Source organism: Conger conger, chromosome 19 (genome assembly GCF_963514075.1).
Source record: "Conger conger chromosome 19, fConCon1.1, whole genome shotgun sequence".
Lineage (NCBI taxonomy): Eukaryota > Metazoa > Chordata > Actinopteri > Anguilliformes > Congridae > Conger > Conger conger.
Window position 1 is genome coordinate 10,415,961 of NC_083778.1, and position 23,679 is coordinate 10,439,639.

General features: G+C 45.9%; 1 protein-coding gene across 1 annotated transcript; it reads left to right on the plus strand.

Moving 5' to 3' along the window:
- Positions 1 to 7,926: 7,926 nt before the first annotated feature.
- On the plus strand, positions 7,927 to 21,956 carry LOC133119333 (muscarinic acetylcholine receptor M2-like). The gene is made up of 3 exons (XM_061229868.1): positions 7,927 to 8,061; positions 20,026 to 20,157; positions 20,692 to 21,956. The coding sequence occupies exon 3, from the start codon at positions 20,741 to 20,743 to the stop codon at positions 21,944 to 21,946; it is 1,206 nt and encodes a 401-aa protein (XP_061085852.1). The 5' UTR covers positions 7,927 to 8,061; positions 20,026 to 20,157; positions 20,692 to 20,740; the 3' UTR covers positions 21,947 to 21,956.
- Positions 21,957 to 23,679: the final 1,723 nt, after the last annotated feature.

Sequence of the window (23,679 nt, forward strand, 5' to 3'; positions counted from 1 at the left end):
GTAATGTAACGTAGCGAAGGTATTTTACGGTTTAGAGCATCGCCAGGGCTTGTTATGCTGAAAGCCCCTGAATGCACAGTTGAAGACGCTGTGCCATATCGCGGTCTATTTGTGTCTGCGCTAGCGTCGCCGCGCGCTAAATTAAAACCCACACGTCTGTGCTGCTATGAGTCAGACTGCAGCCAGCCCATGCCTGTACGAGCCTGAATGTGCCGTTAATACCGCAATACTGTCCGCGTACGCTCCGGATTAGCGACTGTAACAAAGCGACCAAGGGCCTTATTTACCTCAAAGGCTTTCCTCCCTGACCTCAGTGCCCCACGGAAACACCCGGAAGCCCCCTGGTGCCCAGTTAGCCCGAGACCCCCCGCAGGAGCCGAAACACCAACCTGTTCCCTTCAGCAAAATCTCATTACATTACATTACAGGCATTAGGCAGACGCTCTTATCCAGAGCCACGTACAGCAAAGTGCAAAGTGCATACCCATATCCAGGGACAAGTGCGCTGAAAGCCCCGAGAGGGAAGTACAAATTAAGCGCAAAGTGACTTGTTTCGCACAAATACTGCAGAAACAAAAAAAAATTTGCCTTCAATCTTAACTGCTGGGGTGCTCCGACTTAGCAAGTAGCGTTCATTTCTCTACATACGGTATTTTTCACTGATATCGGCGATTGCCCAAACGGAACAATGCCCACGCATTAACAGCACAGTCCGCGGGACCTCCATGGCATCGGTGGTGGTAAAGGACTGGAGCAGGACCGGGGAGACCTGCCCGCTGGCTCTCCCCGAGGCCCAGGACGCCCTGGAACAGGACCGGGGAGACCTGGCCGCTGGCTCTCCCCGAGGCCCAGGACGCCCTGGAGCAGGACCGGGGAGACCTGGCCGCTGGCTCTCCCCGAGGCCCGTGACGCCCTGGAGCAGGACGGCGAGCGGGCCGTCGGACTCGCCTGCAGCCAAGCCCGGCTAATTGCTAATTAGCCCAGCTGCGCTTTCGTCAGGCTGTCGTCAGGAGGCCTCAGGCCTCAGCTAGCCCCCAAACACACGCATCGTTCCCCAGGGGGACCGACACCCGCCAGGAGTCTCTACGGAGGGGAAGGGGTTCCCTTTCACTGTATTCATTTAATTTTCTCATCTGCTCCTCCACTTTAGACACAGAGTCCCGCTGCCGCACGACGGGCTGGGACCCTGCTGTATGGGCCCGGCCCGATCCCCCCGCCTGACTCTCGCTGCAATCTCGCTCTGTGTAACGCAATGAGCAAGAGCTTCGGCCAGGAAAACTACCGAAACCACACAAACACAAAATAATACGCCTCCTCTGGTATTTCCTGTGAGAATCTGGACTTGGACAGAGCTGCTGCTACAGAAAGGAGAGCGTGGCAGTTTGGTGCTTCTGTACCTGCAAGGACAGTCATATATTTGCATGGTCTTAATGCTGTCTCATCTCATCCAATACTGCTGAAAGATGACACATTCTCTTGTTAAGCACGAACAAGAGGAGATGAAAGTGAACCACGCACGTACATTCGCCAGATGAGAGAAGGCAGCGAGAGAGCATCACATCTTATTCTTACACATCGCACATTCCATTTCGCTCCACATGCTCACACACACACACACACACACACACACACACACACACACACACACACGTACACACACAAACGCACCTGAACATAAACACACATGCACACACACACACACAAACACAAACATACGAAGATAAACACACATGCACATACGAATATAAACACACACACACACACGCGCACCCACAAACACACACAGGCACACACACGCACGCACGCACGGCTATAGACGCACAGCGCGGTGGAATGCCTGGACACTTCACAGTCAGTCTCTGTTCCTGGCTCAGCGGGGCTCTTTGGCAGCCGTGGTCCAGCATGTGGCGGAGTGATCAGCTCTGAGGACGTCTGCCCCGCTGGCCAAGCATCTGCCAGACACCTGCAGGTCTCACTGCTCCAACCATGGAGAGCTGTCAGTCAGACCTGGCCAAGCACACCACGTCAAACAACTACTCCAAATACTTTAACTCTTTAGACGGACAAGTTCATTTCTCAACAAAACACAGTTAATAATAATAATAATAAAGAATAAATAATAATAATAATAATGAAAGTAGGCGGCACGGATGGTGCAGTGGGTAGCACTGCCGCCTCACAGCAAGGAGGTCCTGGGTTCGAATCCCCGTCGGCCGGGGCCTCTCTGTGCGGAGTTTGCATGTTCTCCCCGTGTCTGCGTGGGTTTCCTCCGGGTAGTCCGGTTTCTTCCCACAGTTCAAAGACATGCAGGTTAGGCCGATTGGAGAGTCTAAATTGCCCGTAGGCATGAGTGTGTGAGTGAATGGTGTGTGTGCCCTGCGATGGACTGGCGACCTGTCCAGGGTGTATTCCTGCCTTTCGCCCAAAGTATGCTGAGATAGGCTCCAGCCCCCCTGCGACCCTGATCAGGATAAGCGGGTTCAGATAATGGATGGATGGATGGAATAATGAAAGTACTGTATCTGCCCCGTTCCATGAAAAGCACCCAATGGCATTCCCCAACCTGAGGACCTCAGTCCCTGGCACAAGATGGAGGCCATACAGAGCTATGCCGGTGTCAATGAAATACCACTCCACAGCATAGTGAACCAAGAGATGGTGATAGGGCAACAGTGTAACAGTAACCGTGTCCCGGGTGGCATTGTATGTATGTGTATTCCCACTGCGTGAACAAGCCAGGCAGACTTGAATGTAATGTACTGTGCGTGTTACTCTGAGAATTCAGACTGTTCTCTTTCCTCTGCTCTTTCGTGGAGACTAATTGCAGAAATGTGTATTCTTTCTAGCATGTTCCATCGATTCTAATACCCTTTTCCTGGCCTGAATGATACACACACACACACGCACACACATACTATACACACATACACACACAGGTATACCGTACACACACACACACACATATATATACAGTAAATACAAACATACACACACATATACTGTACTGTACACACACACATAAACTGTACACACACGTATACTGTACACACACACACATATATATACTGTGCACACACGTATACTGTACACACACACACACACATATATACTGTACACACACACATATATATATACCGTGCACACACGTATACTGTACACACACACACACATATATACTGTACACACACGTATACTGTACACACACACACACATATATACTGTGCACACACGTATACTGTACACACACACACATATATACTGCACACACACACGTATACTGTACACACACACATATATACTGTACACACACGTATACTGTACACACACACACAGACACATAAACTGTGCACACACGTATACTGTACACACACACACATATGTACTGTACACACACGTATACTGTACACACACACACATATATATACTGCGCACACACACACACATACATATATACTGCTCACACACGCACACACGCACACACACACATATATATACTGCGCACACACACACACACACACATATATATACTGCGCACACATACACACACACATATATACTGCGCACACACACAGACACACACACACACATATATACTGCGCACACATACACACACACATATATACTGCGCACACACACACACACTCTTACACTCACTGCTCCCTCGTCTGTCCCACAGGCTGTGAAGGCGTCAGGACCACGGACAGCAGCCTCCTCACCTACAGTGTTCACCCACACGCCAAAATGGCATCCTCAAACCGGCAAGCGTTTACACGACAGGCCAGCGTTTATACAACAGGCCAGCAGGCGTTTATACGACAGGCCAGCGTTTATACGACAGGCCAGCACACGTTTATACAACCGGCCAGCGTTTATACAACAGGCCAGCGTTTATACAACAGGCCAGCGTTTATACGACAGGCCAGCAGGCGTTTATACGACAGGCCAGTGTTTATACGACAGGCCAGCGTTTATACGACAGGCCAGCGTTTATACGACAGGCCAGCGTTTATACGACAGGCCAGCGTTTATACGACAGGCCAGCGTTTATACGACAGGCCAGCGTTTATACGACAGGCCAGCGTTTATACGACAGGACAGCGAGCGTTTATACGACAGGCCAGTGTTTATACGACAGGCCAGTGTTTATACGACAGGCCAGCGTTTATACGACAGGACAGCGAGCGTTTATACGACAGGCCAGCGTTTATACAACAGGCCAGCGTTTATACAACAGGCCAGCGTTTATACGACAGGACAGCGTTTATACGACAGGAGAGTGTTTATCCAACAGGCCAGCGTTTATACAACAGGCCAGCGCGCGTTTATACGACAGGCGAGCATGCGTATGCTGGTAGCTCTATTGAGAGCATAGCACTGCTAGCCCGTATGCTGGTAGCTCTATTGAGAGCATAGCACTGCTAGCCCGTATGCTGGTAGCTCTATTGAGAGCATAGCACTGCTAGCCTGTATGCTGGTAGCTCCATTGAGAGCATAGCACTGCTAGCCCGTATGCTGGTAGCTCTATTGAGAGCATAGCACTGCTAGCCCGTATGCTGGTAGCTCTATTGAGAGCATAGCACTGCTAGCCCGTATGCTGGTAGCTCTATTGAGAGCATAGCACTGCTAGCCTGTATGCTGGTAGCTCCATTGAGAGCATAGCACTGCTAGCCCGTATGCTGGTAGCTCTATTGAGAGCATAGCACTGCTAGCCTGTATGCTGGTAGCTCTATTGAGAGCATAGCACTGCTAGTCAGCTCAGCGGCACAGCAAACTCAAGACAACACTTGACAGGGTCCTTCTGCTCTGCTTGTCAGATAAGATTAATAGGCTATAACATGAATTAGCTGAAGATGAATCAGCTCATCGCCAAGAAAACCGTTGGCCCTTTCACCAAATCTGTTAAGCACATCCATCACTGAGTTGCTCTGTGCCAAGACATTCGATAACATTGACGGGATTTCAATGAAGTTAGAAATGTTTGAAATCGTATCTCTGGGATTCCTGTAAATCATCTCGCCATATTTGTCCATATTTCATCCCGATCCGAATCTTTGCGGGATTTCATGTTTTTCATATTTCCGCTCCGTGCGATTGCTTGTGATGTATGTTCCACGCCACAATCGCTAGAACCGAGGAAACTGATACTAGACAAACACACGGAGGCTTCAAAACAGGCAGAGCTCGCAAACTACACGCACGAGCTATTCCTCAAAACCGCCCAAACACATACGTGCTCACATTGGCTCACATTAGTGACATGGACAAGAGCGAGAGCAATCGTCTGGCAGTCGGAGGGTTGCCGGTTTGATCCCGCCCTGGGTGTGTCAAAGTGTCCCTGAGCAAGACGCCTAACCCCCAATTGCTCCTGACGAGCTGGTTGGTGCCTTGCGGGGCAGCCAATCGGCGTTGGTGAGTGAGCGCGAGTATAGAAACCTAGGGCTTTGTGAAAGGATAACAAAATGAGCGCTTTTGTTTTCGTCAAAGGACTGTGCGTCTGTCTCTCCTGTCGCTAAGACATGAGGACTTCAGGGATGAGTCATCAGGGGCTGATGAAATGAGTGATGTCTGCAGGGTGATCAGTGAGTGTGTGCGTGTGTGTGTGTGTATGTGTGTGTGTGTGTGTGTGTCCGTATGTGTGTGTGTGTATGTGTGTGTGCGTGTGTCCATCTGTGTGGGTTGTGTGTGTGTGTGTATGCATTTGTGTGAGTGTGGGTTCTGTGTGTGCTCATGTCTGTTTGTGTGTGTGAGAGTGTGTGTGTCCATGTGTCTGTGTGAGTGTGGGTTCTGTGTGTGTGTCCATGTGTCTGTGTGTGTGAGTTTGTGCATGTGTGTGTGTGCATGCACGTGTATGCGTTTGTGTGAGTGTGGGTTCTGTGTGTGTGCGCACGTGTGTGTTTGTGGGTGTGAGTGTGGGTTGTGTGTGTATGTGTGTGCGCACGTTGTGTTTGTGTGGGTGTGGCTTGTGTGTGTGAGAGTGCGTGTCCATGTGTGTGTGTGTGTGTGCGTTTGTGCGTGTGTGTGTGTTTGTGCGTGTGCGTGTGTGTGTCTCTGTCCACATGATATGCAAAATCCTGCTGGCCACAGGTGTCACAAGAACCCAGTTCAGCATAATATTTCAGCCACACATGGTACCACATGCAAAATGCCATTTCAACACGTTATGCATTTGAACCTTCGACATGTAAATATTAACTTAATAATAATTTGTTATTTACCTGACACTTTTACGCAAACCCACTTACAGTTGATTAGACTAAGCAGGGGACAATCCCCCCCAGATCTCATCGTGGCTACAGCCACTAGTTACATAGACACCCACACAGAAAGATGCACTGCAGAGCATGTGTGTTGTGTGTGTGTGTGTGTGTGTGTGTGTGTATGCATTTGTGTGTGCGCGTTTGTGCCTGTGTGTGTGTGCGCATGTGCGTGTATGTGTTTGTGTGAGTGTGGGTTGTGTGCGTGAGTGTGTGTCCGTGTGTGTGTGCATGCACGTGTATGCGTTTGTGTGAGTGTGGGTTCTGTGTGTGTGCGCACGTGTGTGTTTGTGGGTGTGAGTGTGGGTTGTGAGTGTATGTGTGTGCGCGCGTTGTATTTGTGTGAGTGTGGCTTGTGTGTGTGTGTGTGTGTGTGTTTGTGCATGTGTGTTTGTGTGTGTGTGTGTTTGTGCATGTGTGTGTGTGTTTGTGCATGTGTGTGTGTGTCTCCACATCATTTGCCTTCCTGTATGCAAAATCCTGCTGGCCACAGGTGTCACAAGAACCCAGTTCAGCATAATATTTCAGCCACACATGGCACCACATGCAAAATGCCATTTCAACACGTTATGCATTTGAACCTTCGACATGTAAATATTAACTTAATAATAATTCGTTATTTTCCTGACACTTTTACGCAAACCCACTTACAGTTGATTAGCCTAAGCAGGGGACAATCCCCCCTGGATCTCATCGTGGCTACAGCCAGTAGTTACATAGACACCCACACAGAAAGATGCACTGAAGAGCAAAATAGGTAAGACTGAAATAGAGGAAGGAGCGAAAATAAATCAGAGCAACAATGTGTAATGCTGAAGCAAGACAATGCAACAGCTCCTATTCATAATTAGGACAACGTCTTCCGCAACACAACAGTGCCAGGTGCGGACAGCAAGGCCCGCGCACACTACAACACCTGGTTCAACAAATTAACTCACCGCGGTCATGAATTAAGCCCGACCTTAACTGCACGAGGTCTGGCTACTTGGATACGTACAGTATTAATCACCAAACAAGGCTGTCCATCGAGTCAACGCTGGTATAAGCTGGGAAGCTATGAATTTAGGTGGGTTCAAGTGATCAGAAAAATGTATCGTAGTGTTGTTATTATAATGACTTATAATGAATGAAGAACAATAATTGCACTTGAGAGAAGGTAAACGTGTGGAGGTTGCAGAGATCGGTCTCCAGCTCACAGCAACCCTACAGCATAGACTCACGATGCCTCCTCTCTCAAGTCCTGGGATCTTCAGAAGCCCACCTGTCCTACCTGTATTTAGCATTTACGCATGTGCACTGCGCAACAACACTATAAATAATATGACAATTATGACTGGACATGGCGTGCTTTTCCAAAGCTTTCACACCTGACGCAAAAATTTCATGAGGTGAACATATTTTGCAAAAACCCCAGAGAGATTATGATTATGATGCGTGTGCGCTTTGAGAAGGTGTGTGTGTGTGTGTGTGTGTGTGTGTGTGTGTGTGTGTGTGTGTGTGTGTGTGTTGTGTGTGTGCGCACGCAGGGGGTTGTGCCCTCTCAGACTGCCCCTCTTTTAACCTGCTGCTCTGTCTCCCTGTCCCACACACACTCCCTCCTGAATCTCCTTCGCCTCTCTCTCCCTCGCGCTCTCTCTCTCCCTCGCGCTCTCTCTCTCTCTCTCCAGGCAGTAAGGATGCACAGACTCGTCCCTCTGCGCCGCTTCACTCCGCAGGCATGCCATCAGACGGGCGGTGCGGTGACGGGGACCAACTGAAAACTGCGTACCAGTACCGAACGGAGGACAGAAACGAATCTGAAGAACAGGTAATTAAACCAATTAAAACTACAACGCCGATCTCTTCCATGTGTAACGCGCTGTCAGTAGATGCTTACTAAGACTCGCCGTATGACATTGTCGCGACAGCGCAGCGCACCAGTGCGTTGTGATGTACAGTATGACGGAAACTCGCGCACAGTGACCGACAGACACAGTATAACAGCGAATCTGCGGGAATCGACATTTCCCTCTGAAAGTGCCTCTCGTTTGTACGGCTTTATTTAAATAATTACATTACTGGAGGTTCTAGGTTTAAATGTATAATGTTTATTAAACAGAACATTCACGAAAGGATATTGACATTCAGCAGACGTTCTTATCCAGATCATTACATACAATGTTAAATATGCATTTTAAGATAAAGTCACCGACGACTTACTCACTGTTGAAGCAAGTTTTTCAGATGGTTGGATGCAAGATCAGTTCCTATAGGATACTATAGGCCGAGACAAATAACGTGGGTTAACGCACTAATCGTGGGCAGAAAGTCAGAAATTAGTGTTTTAAGGAAAACATGTGTAGACAAAGATTCACGTGGTTTAGAATATCACATGTTCATAACTGGAGTTTGCATGTTCTCCCCGTGTCTGCGTGGGTTTCCTCCGGGTACTCCGGTTTCCTCCCACAGTCCAAAGACATGCACGTTAGGCTGATTGGAGAGTCTAAATTGCCCGTAGGTGTGAGTGTGTGAGTGAATGGTGTGTGTGCCCTGAGATAGACTGGCGACCTGTCCAGGGTGTATTCCTGCCTTTCGCCCAATGTATGCTGGGATAGGCTCCAGCCCCCCTGCGACCCTGATCAGGATAAGCGGGTTCAGATAATGGATGGATGGATGGATGGATGTTCATAACTTTATCACAATCGAAGCCAACAAGTAACGCCGTTAATTCAGTCTTTGGACAGAGACGGCTAGGCATTATGTTCCCGTGCCGGTATAAAATCCTGGGGAGGGCTTTTTGGATGAAAAAGCATGTCGGGTCCTCCTTTAAATCCCCACATTCCACCTGTGGCATATGATTAATAGCAGCTAATTAACCTTGATAACCACACTGTTGGGATTGCGTAGATTAATTTCGTTCGTAATTACATAAAGATGATAGCCATGATTACAAAAACGTTGGATCTTGTCAGGCATCACAAAACTATAAGCGTTGCGCGCTTATTCATTGGGTTCCAAAAGGGATACTTTCAGTTGCAAAAATGTATTTGGCCTATTTCATCTAGTAAATGGTAAAACGGTTAGAAAGTATAATATCGCTAAAGAAACGCAAGCAGCGCAAACATCACTCAGGGTACAGCTATGTGGATGCCAGAACTGCAGACATGCTCGTTCCTGTATGTCCACAAACCGATTCGACAGTCACACAAAGGAGCGCGCATGTTGCTGCAAGTAAAGACCCCTCTGACAATACCTGACCACATATGTAGAAGGAGCGCAACAAGACGATACGAAGTCATCAGGTGGCCGCAAGTAAGCGAAGTCCAAAATTATAGCGTTCTGCAATAATTCAGGTATCGACATGTTACCCAAGTTTAAAATAACGACAATCAAAATTATGGATCATAGTGTTCATCTCTAGCACGTATAACAAACAAAGGATGTCACCTAAAGTTTGGGCGGGAAGATGCAGAAAACGTGGACGAGGCACGGTGGCAACCAAGACCACAAGTCTCTTTGCGCGCCCTGATGTTAGTCCACAACCAAGAGGTTACATAGCCTGGCGCTGCTTCCCTCATCACAACAACTCACCTGTAATCTCACCTAAAAAATTTTCACAAACGCTTGGATACGTCTTGGCCTCATGTCTTCCCGGGCAAAATGTTTTGCTGTTCAGGTGTACTATATGATAAGTTTCGGCGACGACCCATGCTGACCCGTTGAGCACGTTACCTTCACAATACTCAACGTAGTAAATTAATAGTAGGCGTAATTAAACCGTGTTATTTTCTTATTATGCTAATAATGACACATTTCCATGTTCCTATGTGTGTGCCTATTTCCACCAACATTTTCTCTTCGAAATTGCTAAACAGACGCGTATTTTTTGGTGGTGGAGTAAAACTATTCCTGGTTCAGGAAGTTCAGGGTTTATCACGCGAATCATGTCTTGATTTCGCAGCTAGAGCCAGCTGTTAGTGTAAGCGTCCACTCGAAGTTATAAGGAGGCAATCTGTTGCAACGAAGTGCTGTTTCAGAGGAATTCTGACGAATCCGACGCGCGATCATTTCAAGCAAAACCCATTCAGAATAGAACACACTGCGTCACTTCTTGTCACCGTTGAAGGAAGACAAAAAAAAAAAAACGGGACAGAGAACATACACAAGAAAAAAGTAAATATAACGTTAATATTGGAAGTGTGGTATCCATAAAACATCCATTTGATGCTTATTTAGCCTATTTTATGTTACTTTTCTCTCATTGCGAGAGGGCCACTTATTCCACCTTCTGGAATGTTCCCCTGTCTCATGTCCACCCTACACCTCTCCCGTGTTTGACAAGCTCCGACGGCACCACGCGCTGTACTTTTGTTTGCTTTTTTTTTGCGTAGAAACATTTTTAGGCACTGTATCAAATATACTGAGAACAAAGCAAACACCTAATCACGACAACTACGCACAGAAAATGCAGCCAGCTCTTATGAAGTTGGCAAAAAAATGGCTCTGCAAAAGACTACGCGACCGTAGCTGGACTGTGAATAACGTTCTCGGCGATGTTCAGTCGTAGGCGTAATAAAGAGGACACAATGATAAGAAATGAGCCCACAGCAAAAGGAACAGGGAAATCACGATTGAGAGTTCAGTCATGGCTGTCTTTATCTAAAGCAGTCAGCGCGCACAAAGAAGTGCCCCAATGATCTTTCTCTGCCGAGAATCCTTTCTGACTCATCTCCCATATCATTCCTCAATCCCACATGCCTTGTGTGTGTGTATGTGTGCGCATGTGTCCTGTGTGTGTGTGTGAGTGAGTGTGTGTGTGTGTGTGTGTGTGTGTGTGTCCTGCATCCTGTGTGTCTGTTCATACATGTGTCCTGTGTGTGTGTGTCCTGCATCCTGTGTGTGTTTGTGTGTGTTCATGCATGCGTCCTGTGTGTGACAGAGAAACATAGAGAAAGGGGGGAAGATGGGAGAGAGATGCAAGTGAGTGGGAGACCAGAGAAATGGATACTGTGTGTGAGAGAGGTATTGCGCGTGGGCGTGTGCAGACGTGCAAATCTTAAAATTAATTTCAGGTCCCCAAATGATACTTGCAACCATTCAAGGTACCATTTCATACTTTACTTTGTGAACAAGAAGACATTTCAGGCTCAGCTACGTTCGCATACCAGCCGCACACAGTATGTGGAGTCTGCAGATTGGTTTTATAAATACTATGTTAGCATGTGCAGCTTTGGATGCTAGGAGCCTTGTTTTTTTGGAGGTTTTGTTTTTTTTGGCCATGTCAGCACAAATCAGGATAACGACCAAGAACAGGACACAGGAGGGATTAAGTGCGCACAACTCACACTCCAAACACCTTTTGTTGAAATTTCGAAATGCTAAAATAGGAGCAAAATAGGATGCTATTTCACAGGCTAACTACAACCACTTGCTTCAGGAGAGCAAAAGAATGGATCGCAAGTAAGAGTTTAAACAGGCAGTTTGACTTGGAAGAGGAAAAATGTCAAACCTTACAAATGAGTAAAAAGAAAGTTTTTTTGTTTTGAGCTTGCTCTCTGTCCGGGGGCTGAGGCCAGGGGAACAGCCACCTGGAGTGTTCGGCCGCCGCAGAGAGGCGGGGGTGGGGGGGGGAGGGCAAGAGACCACACTCCGTCATGAAGACCGGGAGCCAAGCTGTAAACTATTACATATTTTCCCGACGCCTCGCACCGATGCAACTCCTTACCTAAATTGGTTAAGACCTTGCGCTCCTTAGTGAAAACAAAAAAAAAAAGGTGGATACGGTACCTTGTTCGTAAGCCGACAGCGCGAGAGAGTGGAAATTGTTGGGGGGGAAAGAAAGCTAAACGGGGAGGATAAATGCAAGCGTGGATGCTAGCGATTTTTGTGCCATTACAAGGTATACTCAACTTGAAAATATATTCTAAAACAAACAAATGTTCAGTCATTACTCTGACACTAGCAACCGGTGTCTGCATTCACTTCTGCCCAATACCCTGCTTGTCTACTTGTGTTTGTTATTCGAAAAACCGATCAGGCCTCTTCTGGGCATGGAGATGCAAGAGATTAGCCTGGGTGGCTAACGATTAATCAAGTTTCGGCTAGCCAGTATCAGTTAACATTAGCTAGCTGCCACGTTATCAGCCAACTACATTTTTTATGTTAGCTGGGTCTGCCTGCACCCTTCTAATGTTACTACTGATATTTTCGAGAGGTTATAACAGCGTACTTCTTCTACTGGACAGGGAGCTCATGTCTAAATCCGGCAACAGGATACTGTAGCATAGTAGTTGAGGTACATGACTGGGACCTGCAAGGCCGGTGGTTCGATCCCTGGTGTAGCCACAATAAGATCTGTTGGGCCCTTGAGCAAGGCCCTTAACCCTGCAATGCTCCAGGGGAGGATTGCCTCCTGTTTAGTCTAAGTCGCTTTGGATAAAAGCATCAGCCAAATAGAAGCGTCAGCCCAAAAATAAAAAAAATAAATAAAAAAGAAAACTCTCAGAAGACTTGAGTTTTGATGTCTGATAAAAATTAAAGCGACAATACATTTATGGGTTTGTGAGTTTGCTTATGTTACAGAATTGTGCAATGCTTCCCTCCAGGCGGGCAAAAGCAGACTGAAATCTACTGGTGTTAGCAGTTTTGCAAGGGTACTCAGACAGAGCTTGCTAGTGCATCATAGATACCAAATTAATCCCAGTGGCTTAAATAATTAACCCCAGTTAGGTTCTAATTAATCCCACATGATTCATAACTTTCCTTCTGGCTCTGAAGATAATTACAGGGATTTATATTAAAATACTGCTGTTCGTGTCAGTAATATCACGCGTGGTCTCTCAAGTTTAAGGTCGTGAGAACTGCTATGCATTGCTGAAAGCTACCAGCTGTTCCAAAACATAGCTTGAGCTGGTCACACCATGTCAAATATGGAGCCGGTCTAAACTGGTCAACCAGCAACCAGCCGTTTCAAAATCTAGTTTGAGAGGGGTTTTTTTTTCCAGCAGGGCAGCCCTCTACTTATAAGTATTTTCCCACAATTTCCTCAGGAAATAGTTTCACCCAGTCACAGCAAACCACGTTAATTTGCACAAACTTGCTACAGTAAAAATATTATATAGTAGATGAAAGGGTGCAGGTCCAGAGAAAACAGAGAGAGTGAGTGAAAGAGGGCAGAACTGATGGAGAAAGTCACCGCTTACGCAAAACGTAACTCGAGCTGGTCAAACCATGTTGAGCTGGGAGCAGGTCAACCAGCTACCATCTGTTCCAAAACATAGCTTGAGCTGGTCACTACATTACATTAATGGCATTTGGAAGACGCTCTTATCCAGAGTGACGTACAACAAAGTGCATACCTATAACCAGGGATAAGTACACTGAAAGACCCTAGAGGGAAGTACAACTTCAACTGCTACCAGTACAACAAAGATAAGGACTAGGGCCTATTTGATCATCAAATGCATATGTCCTGTGTGCGTATGTGTGTCCTGTATGTGTGTGTGTGAGTGTGTCCTGTGTGTGTGTGTGTCTATGCATATGTCCTGTGTGTGAGTGTGTGTGTATTAATGTGTCCTGTGTGAGTATTCATGTATCCTGCGTGTGTGTGAATGGTAAATGGTAAATGGTTGGCATTTATATAGCGCCTTTGTCCAAAGTGCGGTACAATTGATGCTTCTCATTCACCCATTCATACACACACTCACACACCGACGGCGATTGGCTGCCATGCAAGGCCCCGACCAGCTCGTCAGGAGCATTTAGGTGTTAGGTGTCTTGCTCAGGGACACTTCGACACAGCCCGGGCGGGGGATCGAACTGGCAACCCTCCGACTGCCAAACGACTGCCCTTACTGCCCTGAGCCATATGTGTGTGTGTATGTGCGTATGTGTGTGTGTGTGAGTGTGTGCACATGTGTGTGTGTATGTGCGTATGTGTGCATATATGTGTGTGTATGTGCGTGTGTGTGTGTGCATATATGTGTGTGTGTGTGTGCATGTGTGTGCATGTGTGTGTGTGTATGTGTGCATATATGTGTGTATGTGCGTGTGTGCATATGTGTGTGTGTATGTGCGTATGTGTATGTGTGTGTGTGTGTATGTGCGTATGTGTGTGTATGTGTGCATAAATGTGTGCGTGTGTGCATGTGTGTGTGTGTGTGTGTATGTGCGTATGTGTGTGTATGTGTGCCTATATGTGTGCGTGTGTGCGTGTGTGCATATGTGTGTGTGTATGTGCGTATGTGTGTGTATATGTGTGTGTGTGTATGTGCGTATGTGTGTGTATGTGTGCATATATGTGTGTGTGTGTGCGTGTGCATGTGTGTGTGTGTATGTGCGTATGTGTGTGTATGTGTGCCTATATGTGTGCGTGTGTGCGTGTGACGCGTTACTCGTTCACCCTTCACAAACCGGAGTGCCACCGCTCTCCGCTCGGAATCCCAAAAGACGCCGTACCCGACGGGACCGCTCCCCATTACGGGCGTCGATTAATCACCGCCGCCGAGACGGGCCCGTTCTCCGCGGTCCATTAGTGCCAGATAATCACGCGGCAGATGTGGTCTTTAAAGCGTCTTTTCTTTTACACCGTGGCAGCTGTTTAACCGCGTGAGTAAATAAGTGATGAAAGGTTATGCACGTCGGGCCGGGCAGAACTGCAGTCTCACTGGTGGGCCTCTCGCTATTGCAGGGGATGTAGTGTGTTCTGTATAATAATAATAATCTCTATATAGCACCTTTCATACATGGAATGGAGCTCAAAGTGCTTTACATTTAAGCCAATTACAAAGAATTAAAGAGACAACGCAAAGAAAAAAAAAAATAAACACTGGAAATATGTTCGCAGAACAAACTCACAAGACAAAGCACAAGCCTTTCCCCTGTGCCTCCCTCAAGTGAGACGATGCATTTATTTATGCAGACATTTATTTCACTGAACACCGAAAGTTCTAAAGAGAACAAAATAAGACAACAATCAAAGTGTCAGACCAACAAACTTTCTAAGACTAAGTGACATTTTAAAAGACATAATTGAGCAATTATCTATTATCTCTTTCAAGAGGTGACCAAAAAGACAAACATTTTGAGGCCTTTCCCCTGTGCCTCCCTCAAGTGTATCTCAGGTACTAGGAGGGAAAGGGCTCTTACCACAGAGAGGCCACAGCCCCACTCCATATATGAGCCACTGAATTTACTACAACATCTGTAATCTGTGCAAAACTGTCAGTTAACTCAAAGAAAGAAAGAAAGAAAAAAAAAACCCTCAAAAAGGAAATGCTTGTGTTATTTCTTATCGTTGTCAAGTAAATTATGCAAGAAGAGATTTCATAATGATATTCTTGAAGACAAGCTAGGCACCCACATCTTGTTGAAATAGCATTTTCTAAACCGGTAGTCTCCGACCCTGGTCCTGGAGAGCCGCAGGGTGCGCTGGTTTTTGTTTTCACCTTAAAATCAGCACCCTGTTCAGACCCAGGTAACCAGGTGAGGTGAATTAACTACAAAACAACTGCTCTAATAGATTAATGTAGTGCAGAATAACAACGTAAACCAGCAGACCCTGTAGCTCTCCAGGACCAGGGCTGGAGACCACTGGTCTAAGCCATTTGCATTATGTGGATTTTGTACTGAGGGGGATATTCCAAACCCTGGACACTGGAACACGCTTCCCCCCATTTCCTTGTTTTTGAAAATAGACCAGTTCATCCCACACAAAATACTCATACCATAGGGATTGCTTGTCATTGTCCCACATAATATAATGAAAATCTCATCTCAATCTAGTCAAAACCAGCCCCTCCTGCTTGTGTTGATTTTGGCTGACTAATTACACTGGATTGAGTGGTTTTCAGCATTAATTTAAAGGCACACTCTGTACATTTGTCCAAAATGTAGTTACAAGACCATTGTAAATCCCTTCCTATCATTGAAAAAGACTGACTGGCAAATTGACCTACCCTCTGCCTGTGTTTATGGTCCTTAATTTCAGAATATACAATTGATGGACTGACAATCTGTACAAAAATTCAAGGTCATTGGTTGAAAACTGGTTCTAATTGCCACAGCCAATGGCGTGGGTGGGGGTGGGTTTCAACATCACGTGTTCACAGGGAAGGGGGAGGGATAAATGGTGTTGTGGTTAGAAGGTGTTTGTTGCTGCGATTCCTCTCTCGAAGTCCAAAATTAAATGTCATTAATTTAAACGCCAATATAGATTTGCGTTCAAAAGTTCACACTTTGTTATGCAGACAGCTCAGAATTACTGTTACAGATATTCAGGCATTGACTTAGGAAATGCCAGGTATTCACAGAGAGAACAAGATCAAGAAAATGAAAAACTTAATAAGCACAATTGAAACTGTCTCACAAGATTAATTCAACAGACACATTAGTGAAATATGTTACATAACAAAATGTGAAATACCCATCACCCCCCCCAACCCGTCTGACAGAAAAACACTACTTCAGCATTAAATCTTAATGTAATAAAAAAAAAACAGCAAGAGTACGATTGTTTCAGTTAATACGACATGTCAAGACATTCAGATAGAGATCGGTACAGAATATGAGAGAGAAAAAAGACAAGCTGGAGAAAAGAAAGATGAAAACAAGTAGAGGAAGATGAGAGAGAAAATATCTTCTTTACATTTTTACCTTGGTTACCGAGAATCCAAAGGCACGCATGGGTGATTTTGGGTTCCGGGACTTTCCATGCCTTCAATTTCCCAGGTGTTTCCTCTCCTTAAATTGAGAACAGATTTTACAGTTACCAGTCTAATAAGAGAAATGAGGGCAGTCACCACCCAGGGAAATGGCAACAATGACAACCGAGTTCTTGTTTGTTCTTATGTCCTTATTACCGGTCCCCTAATCCCCGTTATTAACTCCTACACTCCACTGAGAGTGCTTTCGTTGCCAACACATTTTTTGAAATAAACTAGGAGATAAAATCGGCTTGATTCGGCATTCCAGCTGGGTGTTAAATGGTGCCGGTAATGCAAATAAATAAGAACTCAAAAACAATCCCTGAGTCACTAAGTGCAAAGTTCTATGTACATGTCACTAGTGGCATCAAACCTAACACACATCACACCATCTGTAAATGCCACAAGACGGACTTCTTAATTACATTTATATAGGTTTTTTACATTTTTACATTTGTAAAACGTGCTGCTTTACCTTTTGTGAACTCCAGATACATTAGCTATGGGGGAAAGCACAAGGCTGAGGTGAAATGTTCAGGCATTCTTGATCTAAGAGTAAGATATTTGGTAGCACAGGCCTGGTTAATATACGTCCAGTTTGTATGAAAATGTCATCGCTGGGGCCAGTGTGTTCACAGCGATGGGGCTTTATTCCTGAGAGCTGTCTGGAAGCAGCTGATAGATTTCGCGTCTGATATGAGGTCTGCTGTATCTCAGGGTTGTTTTAAATGAGCACATTCATGAGAATAAAACAGAGCTGGATCTGGAGACGGAGAGAGCACTCAGATTTCATCACTGCGCAAAGGCAGGCTGTAAACTGGAGAGGTACCTGATCGTGAGACGATATCACACCGAAACTGGTAATAATCATTTTTCAAAAACGCTAAACGTGTTGACAAGCTACGGACGCAGCGAGCACAAACTGGCTGGCACAGGCAGGCGTCGCGTGTCTGCCATCCCCCGATGTCGGCAGGAACACTTCCCGGCGGGATATCAGTTCGGCTGAGTTCAGGTGTTGGGAAAAGTAGCAATAATTCGGTCAGAAAAAATAAAAATATTAAAAAAATAAAAATAAAACAAAGTGTCCTTACATTCCTCTTCAGAGACACCCATGTGAGGTCACTGCGCTTTTGAAATGTTGGAGGTCTCAAAGGAGCGTCCCCGTATGAGCCAACAGCTTGTATTTTGCATAACTTGGAGCTTACTAATATTAGACTCAGAAGTATTTGCCCAGACAGGTGAACAAGATGCTGTGCAGATGCTGGAGGGCAGATGGTGTTTGGATGACTCCTTATGAAAAAGGCTGCACTATAATTCTTATTTCGGTCTTCCAGCCAGCTATACATTCTGCTATTATATTTAACATTTTACGTCCTTTAATATTTAAGTCATGAACAAAGGTTAATGTGGCTAATGTCCAGTAGCTTTAATGAGCCAAAAAGAAATCCACCACGTATGGGACCTTTACCTAGATCACCTTGATGAAAGCCTATAACCACGACAATACGGTTTACCTGTGTTCTGCAGAGATTAAAAAAAAAAAAAAAAAAACTGGGAAAAATGATAGAGGTTGATTTAGATTCTGAGGTAACCCCTGCAAATAATACCAACCTCACATTAACGTTATCACATTACCAACTATATGCAGTTCCGTCCTATCAACCAGACAAACTTGCTCTCTTGAAGAAGGGAAACCCAAAACCTATAAACGGTATAATAACGTACATTGTCGTAAAACAACGTAGTTAGGTACATTAAACAGATTTTAAAAACACTTTATTACTTACAAAGTTGTGAGTAATACTTACTTGTATTACTTACAACTTTGTTACAAAGTTTCTAAATGTCACCGTTTGCAACAATTTTAGTCACATTGTGGAGCAATGCATGGCAACATTGATTAGGTTTATTTTCAACACTCATGAATGCAGCTCTTTTTGAAATATGTGGCCTATTTGCAAAAGAGCTGCATTAAAACACACAATTATGAAAGTAGCTCACATTATTTTTGTTTTTTTTTGCCCCCCAAGGCCCGTTGTATACGGAAAGACCCCAGAAGCCCTCCCTGCCTGCCTGTCATCATTATGACAAGCTGTGCACTCCAAGTGCAGTTAGCCACATTCCCTCCATTTAACCCCGTAACAGATGTTATTGTCATAAAATGTACCAATAAAAGTAGGTGTTATCGGCTGTGGCATCGTTGGTTATGCCATCTTATTACAGCTGTTATGTCATGTGTGTGAATGCGTTATGTCAGCCTTATGGCAAGGGGTTCAAGTTTCCTTTTTTCAAGTCTCCTTTTCCCCCATTCATAGCAAACATAGGAGTGTGAGACATCTACAGAAAGTAAAAACGCTATACCATTAACTGCTTTCTTTTGGTTATTTGACTGAATTATTACTTAATGTTTTGTGATTGAAGCTTTCAATAATTTGCTATCATCACAAGGTCCCCATGGCAGTTCCCTGAAGTCCCCTTAGATCACACCCTTGTCAGTCCACTGTGAAGTCCAAAAGTTTCCAGTTTCACTACAGTGACTGATAGGTGTCGCAATCATGATGAATGGTGAATTGGTGAATTGGACTCGACTGGACAAGACTGCACAGCCAAGTAATTGAATCAGACCGCAAGGCTCAAACCTGCTTTTAAAATCCAACAGGCGGGGTGTCTCGGTGGCGCAGCCTGTAGAGCACTGACCGCATGCTCATTGCGAGCCGCGACGTCGGCGGTTCAAATCCGACCGTCCGACATTTGTCGCATGTCTTCCCCTCTCTCTCGCTCCCATTCTTCCTGTCTCTCTATACTATATACTGTTCAATAAAGCTGAAAAAGGCCTAAAAAATATCTTTATCAAAAAAAAAATCCAAGAGGACATTCTCATAACGGTGCACTTGCGCAGACAGTGGTACAACGCAGCCTATGTCAGTTAGCAGAAGTAACCAAGAGGGGCAGGACTAGGCGATAAGTGAATTTGCTAATGCAAAGAAAAGTTGTAGAGGTGAACCAGGAACCTGCTAGCACATTTGTTTATGAAAGACTACAACTCTCATTCCAATGCCAGTGCTTCTTGCCTTTCCCTGGGGCCACAGGGATCAGAAACGAGGGAAGAGGGAGCAGGAAGCATCAAGAATAAGGCCTGCAGAACCAATTCCAGAATCCCAAGCCATCCCAAGGACTGCAGAACCAATTCCAGAAATCCAAGCCATCCCAACTGCCCTGTGGTAAGTACAAAATGCATGTTTTCCTTGTATGGGCTGTACAAAAATAAACACAAGTAATACTTCAGGTTCCTTTGAACTACAATACAGAAAAAATATTTAAGGAAATTTACGCATCTACCACCTGTACTGGGCCCGGGTGCATATAAGCACCCAACAAATTGAGCTTATAGCCTTAAACCACCATGATACATTTATACTGCTATCATGCTTTCCGTACAGGTTTTAATGTTGGCAGAGTTATCTTCTAATGCCACAAGCCCAGATAGGTGCCGTTAGCCCAGCCCAAAGACACATACTCACAGCTGGTGCTCGCAGTGAAAACTTGGGAGGCAAGCCTAATGGCTAATGATGGGCTTGGGTGAAATTAATTCAAATACCGCCTGGAAGGACTAAGTTTTCCTTTTCACATAAATTTATATCAAGGTATTCATTCATATAATTAGAACAGATATATACAATAAACACACACACACACACACACACGCACATAATTTATTCCCAATCATAGTGATTACAAATATTTTTTGACTGTAGGTTTAGGGCCTCTGCTGACAGTTGAAGATTCAGCAGGACCGGCGGACAGATGGAGTTGAATACTGACATCGTTGCCCTCTCCACCTTCTCCAACATCTCCAACGCCTCGGAGAACAACGGCACTTCCGCCCCGCTGCCCGTGCCCCCCTACCTGCCGGTGGAGGCGGCCTTCATAGTCCTGGTTGCAGGCTCTCTCAGTCTGGTCACCATCATTGGGAACATCCTGGTCATGCTTTCAATCATAGTCAACAGGAGCCTGCAGACCATCAACAACTACTTCCTCTTCAGCCTGGCTTGCGCAGACCTCATCATCGGCGTGAGTTCCATGAACCTGTACACGGTCTACATCGTGATTGGCTACTGGCCCCTGGGGCCCGTGGTGTGTGACCTGTGGCTGGCCCTGGACTATGTGGTGAGCAACGCCTCCGTGATGAACCTCCTCATCATCAGCTTCGACCGCTACTTCTGCGTCACCAAGCCGCTCAGCTACCCCATGAGGAGGACCACCAAGATGGCGGGCATGATGATCGCGGCGGCCTGGGTGTTGTCCTTCCTGCTGTGGGCGCCGGCCATCCTGTTCTGGCAGTTCATCGTGGGGGCGCGCACCGTGTCGGAAAGGGAGTGCTCCGTCCAGTTCCTCTCCAACCCCACCATCACCTTCAGCACAGCCATCGCCGCCTTCTACCTGCCCGTGGGCATCATGTCGGTCCTGTACTGGCACATCTCCAGGGCCAGCAGGAGCCGCGTGAACACGGGGAACTGCGAGCCGTCGGGGCCGAAGAGCCGCCTCCCCACGCCTGAAGACGAAGACAACGAGGAAACCCAGGGCACGGACTGGAGCCGGGACGGGGGGGGCGGGGCCGGGGGCACGGAGGCGGAGACTTCCGAATCGCACCGGGGCGACCGGGCGCGCTCGGAAGGGCAAGCCCGCCCCCACGCCGTCGCCACGGTGACGAGGCAGCCGCCGCCCAGGAGGAAGGCGGCGGCGTCGTCGCGGGAGAAGAAGGTGACGCGCACCATCATGGCCATCCTGGTGGCCTTCGTGGTGACATGGACGCCCTACAACGTCATGGTGCTCCTCAACACCGTCTGCCCCACCTGCATCCCCAAAGCCGCCTGGACCATGGGCTACTGGCTGTGCTACATCAACAGCACCGTCAACCCGGCCTGCTATGCCCTCTGCAACGCCACCTTCAAAAAGACCTTCAAACGACTCCTCCTCCGCCAGTACAAGGACATTCGCTCGGGTCGATGAACGGAGGCGCGTGTATGTCGCACTGATTAGAAAAATATATATATTCTCTTAAAAAATTTTATAGAACTGCTGCTACAGGTTCAAGAGCTTGATGGGCTAAATGACTACCTATATACCGTACGGGCAATATAAACACACACACATTTGTATGCCTACAAACTGTCCGTTTGAATCAAAAGCACATGTAGAACATAACGGAGATGCAATGAGAATTTACACATATTGTATGATCAACATAAAAACTGTGCATCGATAAGGAGTTTGGTTTCATCTGATATGATATTCACCTTACTGAAAATACCAAGAAGTCATATATGATAGGTGAAACTATTTTACTGATGCACCAGTGAGAGGGAGGGATGTTACCGAATGAACTATGGGGAAAATAGGGCTAACAGGATGTCTGAAACTCATTGTACAAGAAACTGTGTTTGTGCTTGTGTGTGTGCGCCTGTGTAATGTGCATTCGTCTGTGTACACTGTATATGTGATTGTGTGTGGGAGAGTAAGACTGTGAGACATGTGAATTCAGTATAGTCAAGAAAGTATGAAAGAAAAATAAAGATGTACAAGCGGATAGCAGTGGTTGGTGGGGCCTTGTTGTTGAGTTCCTGTTGTTCTGCTGGTTACGGAAAGGCTCTCTGAATACAGATATCATGTATGGGCTAATACAACTGGATTAGGGTGGTGACACACACAAATCTACAAACAGGAGCGCTTGTCTGTGCTGATTGTGAACACATCTTGGTGCTTGTGATTTAATATGTCTTATATTAACTTTTTTCCTCAATTTCGATCTTGGATGTCACTTTTAAAATTCAAAACAATTCACTGTCACGTGCAGGAACAATGACCATCGTCAACTTACAATATCCATGGGGCTGAGCAATCTCACGCTGGATACCCATCACCTGCACAGAAGACATGGAGTTTTATTTCTGTGCGCATACCCCCACCCACCCACACACACACACACACACACACACACACACACACACACACACACAGAATTGAAATATGCATACATAAATGTGTTTCACAAATGCTAAATGAATGTTCCCCTCCTACCTAACTTCTGCTGGGGGAGGTCCCAGGCCATATATGATGCTTGTAATATTAGTTAAATTAATACAATGTATTATAGTTTCCAAACATGTTGTCATATTCTGATTCTTCTATCAAATGAGAAATAAAGCAGATATATGTGAATGATATGGTTCTTCTGTTTCACGCCGTGAGGTCACTGGGTTCCATTATGTTCTATTGTGATTTTACAACTCAATGCTATCACTTCACTATTGTTACCACTGTCCTGTTATCACACGCCAATCCCCCATTATCACCACTCTCCTATAATTACAGTCTTACAGCCATTTAGATCTTACGTTATACGACGATATACATTTCTACATAAAAAGACGTTAGCCACGTTATACAGCTAGTTCGGTCAATAAGGATTCATAAACATGCAGAGCTTCAGAACATACACAGCGTTTAATTCTTGTTGAGCACGGGACTTGCAGGTTTTAGGCTATTATCTATTCAGTCTGCTTATCGACAAACCAATGCCATTTTAAACAGTATCAATTAATTACATTCTTGACGCATTTTTGTACACATGAATGCATACCTTTGTAGGAGAAAATGTGAGCAGGTTACGCAAAGGCACCGTCGAAGCGTTGCCGACGCAATTAACAATTAATGACAGGTGTGTTGGGCGCTTGCTCCGCTGC

Excerpts from the sequence above, each read along its gene's own strand:
- LOC133119333 (XM_061229868.1), top strand. The coding sequence starts at position 20,741 with ATGGAGTTGAATACTGACATCGTTGCCCTCTCCACCTTCTCCAACATC.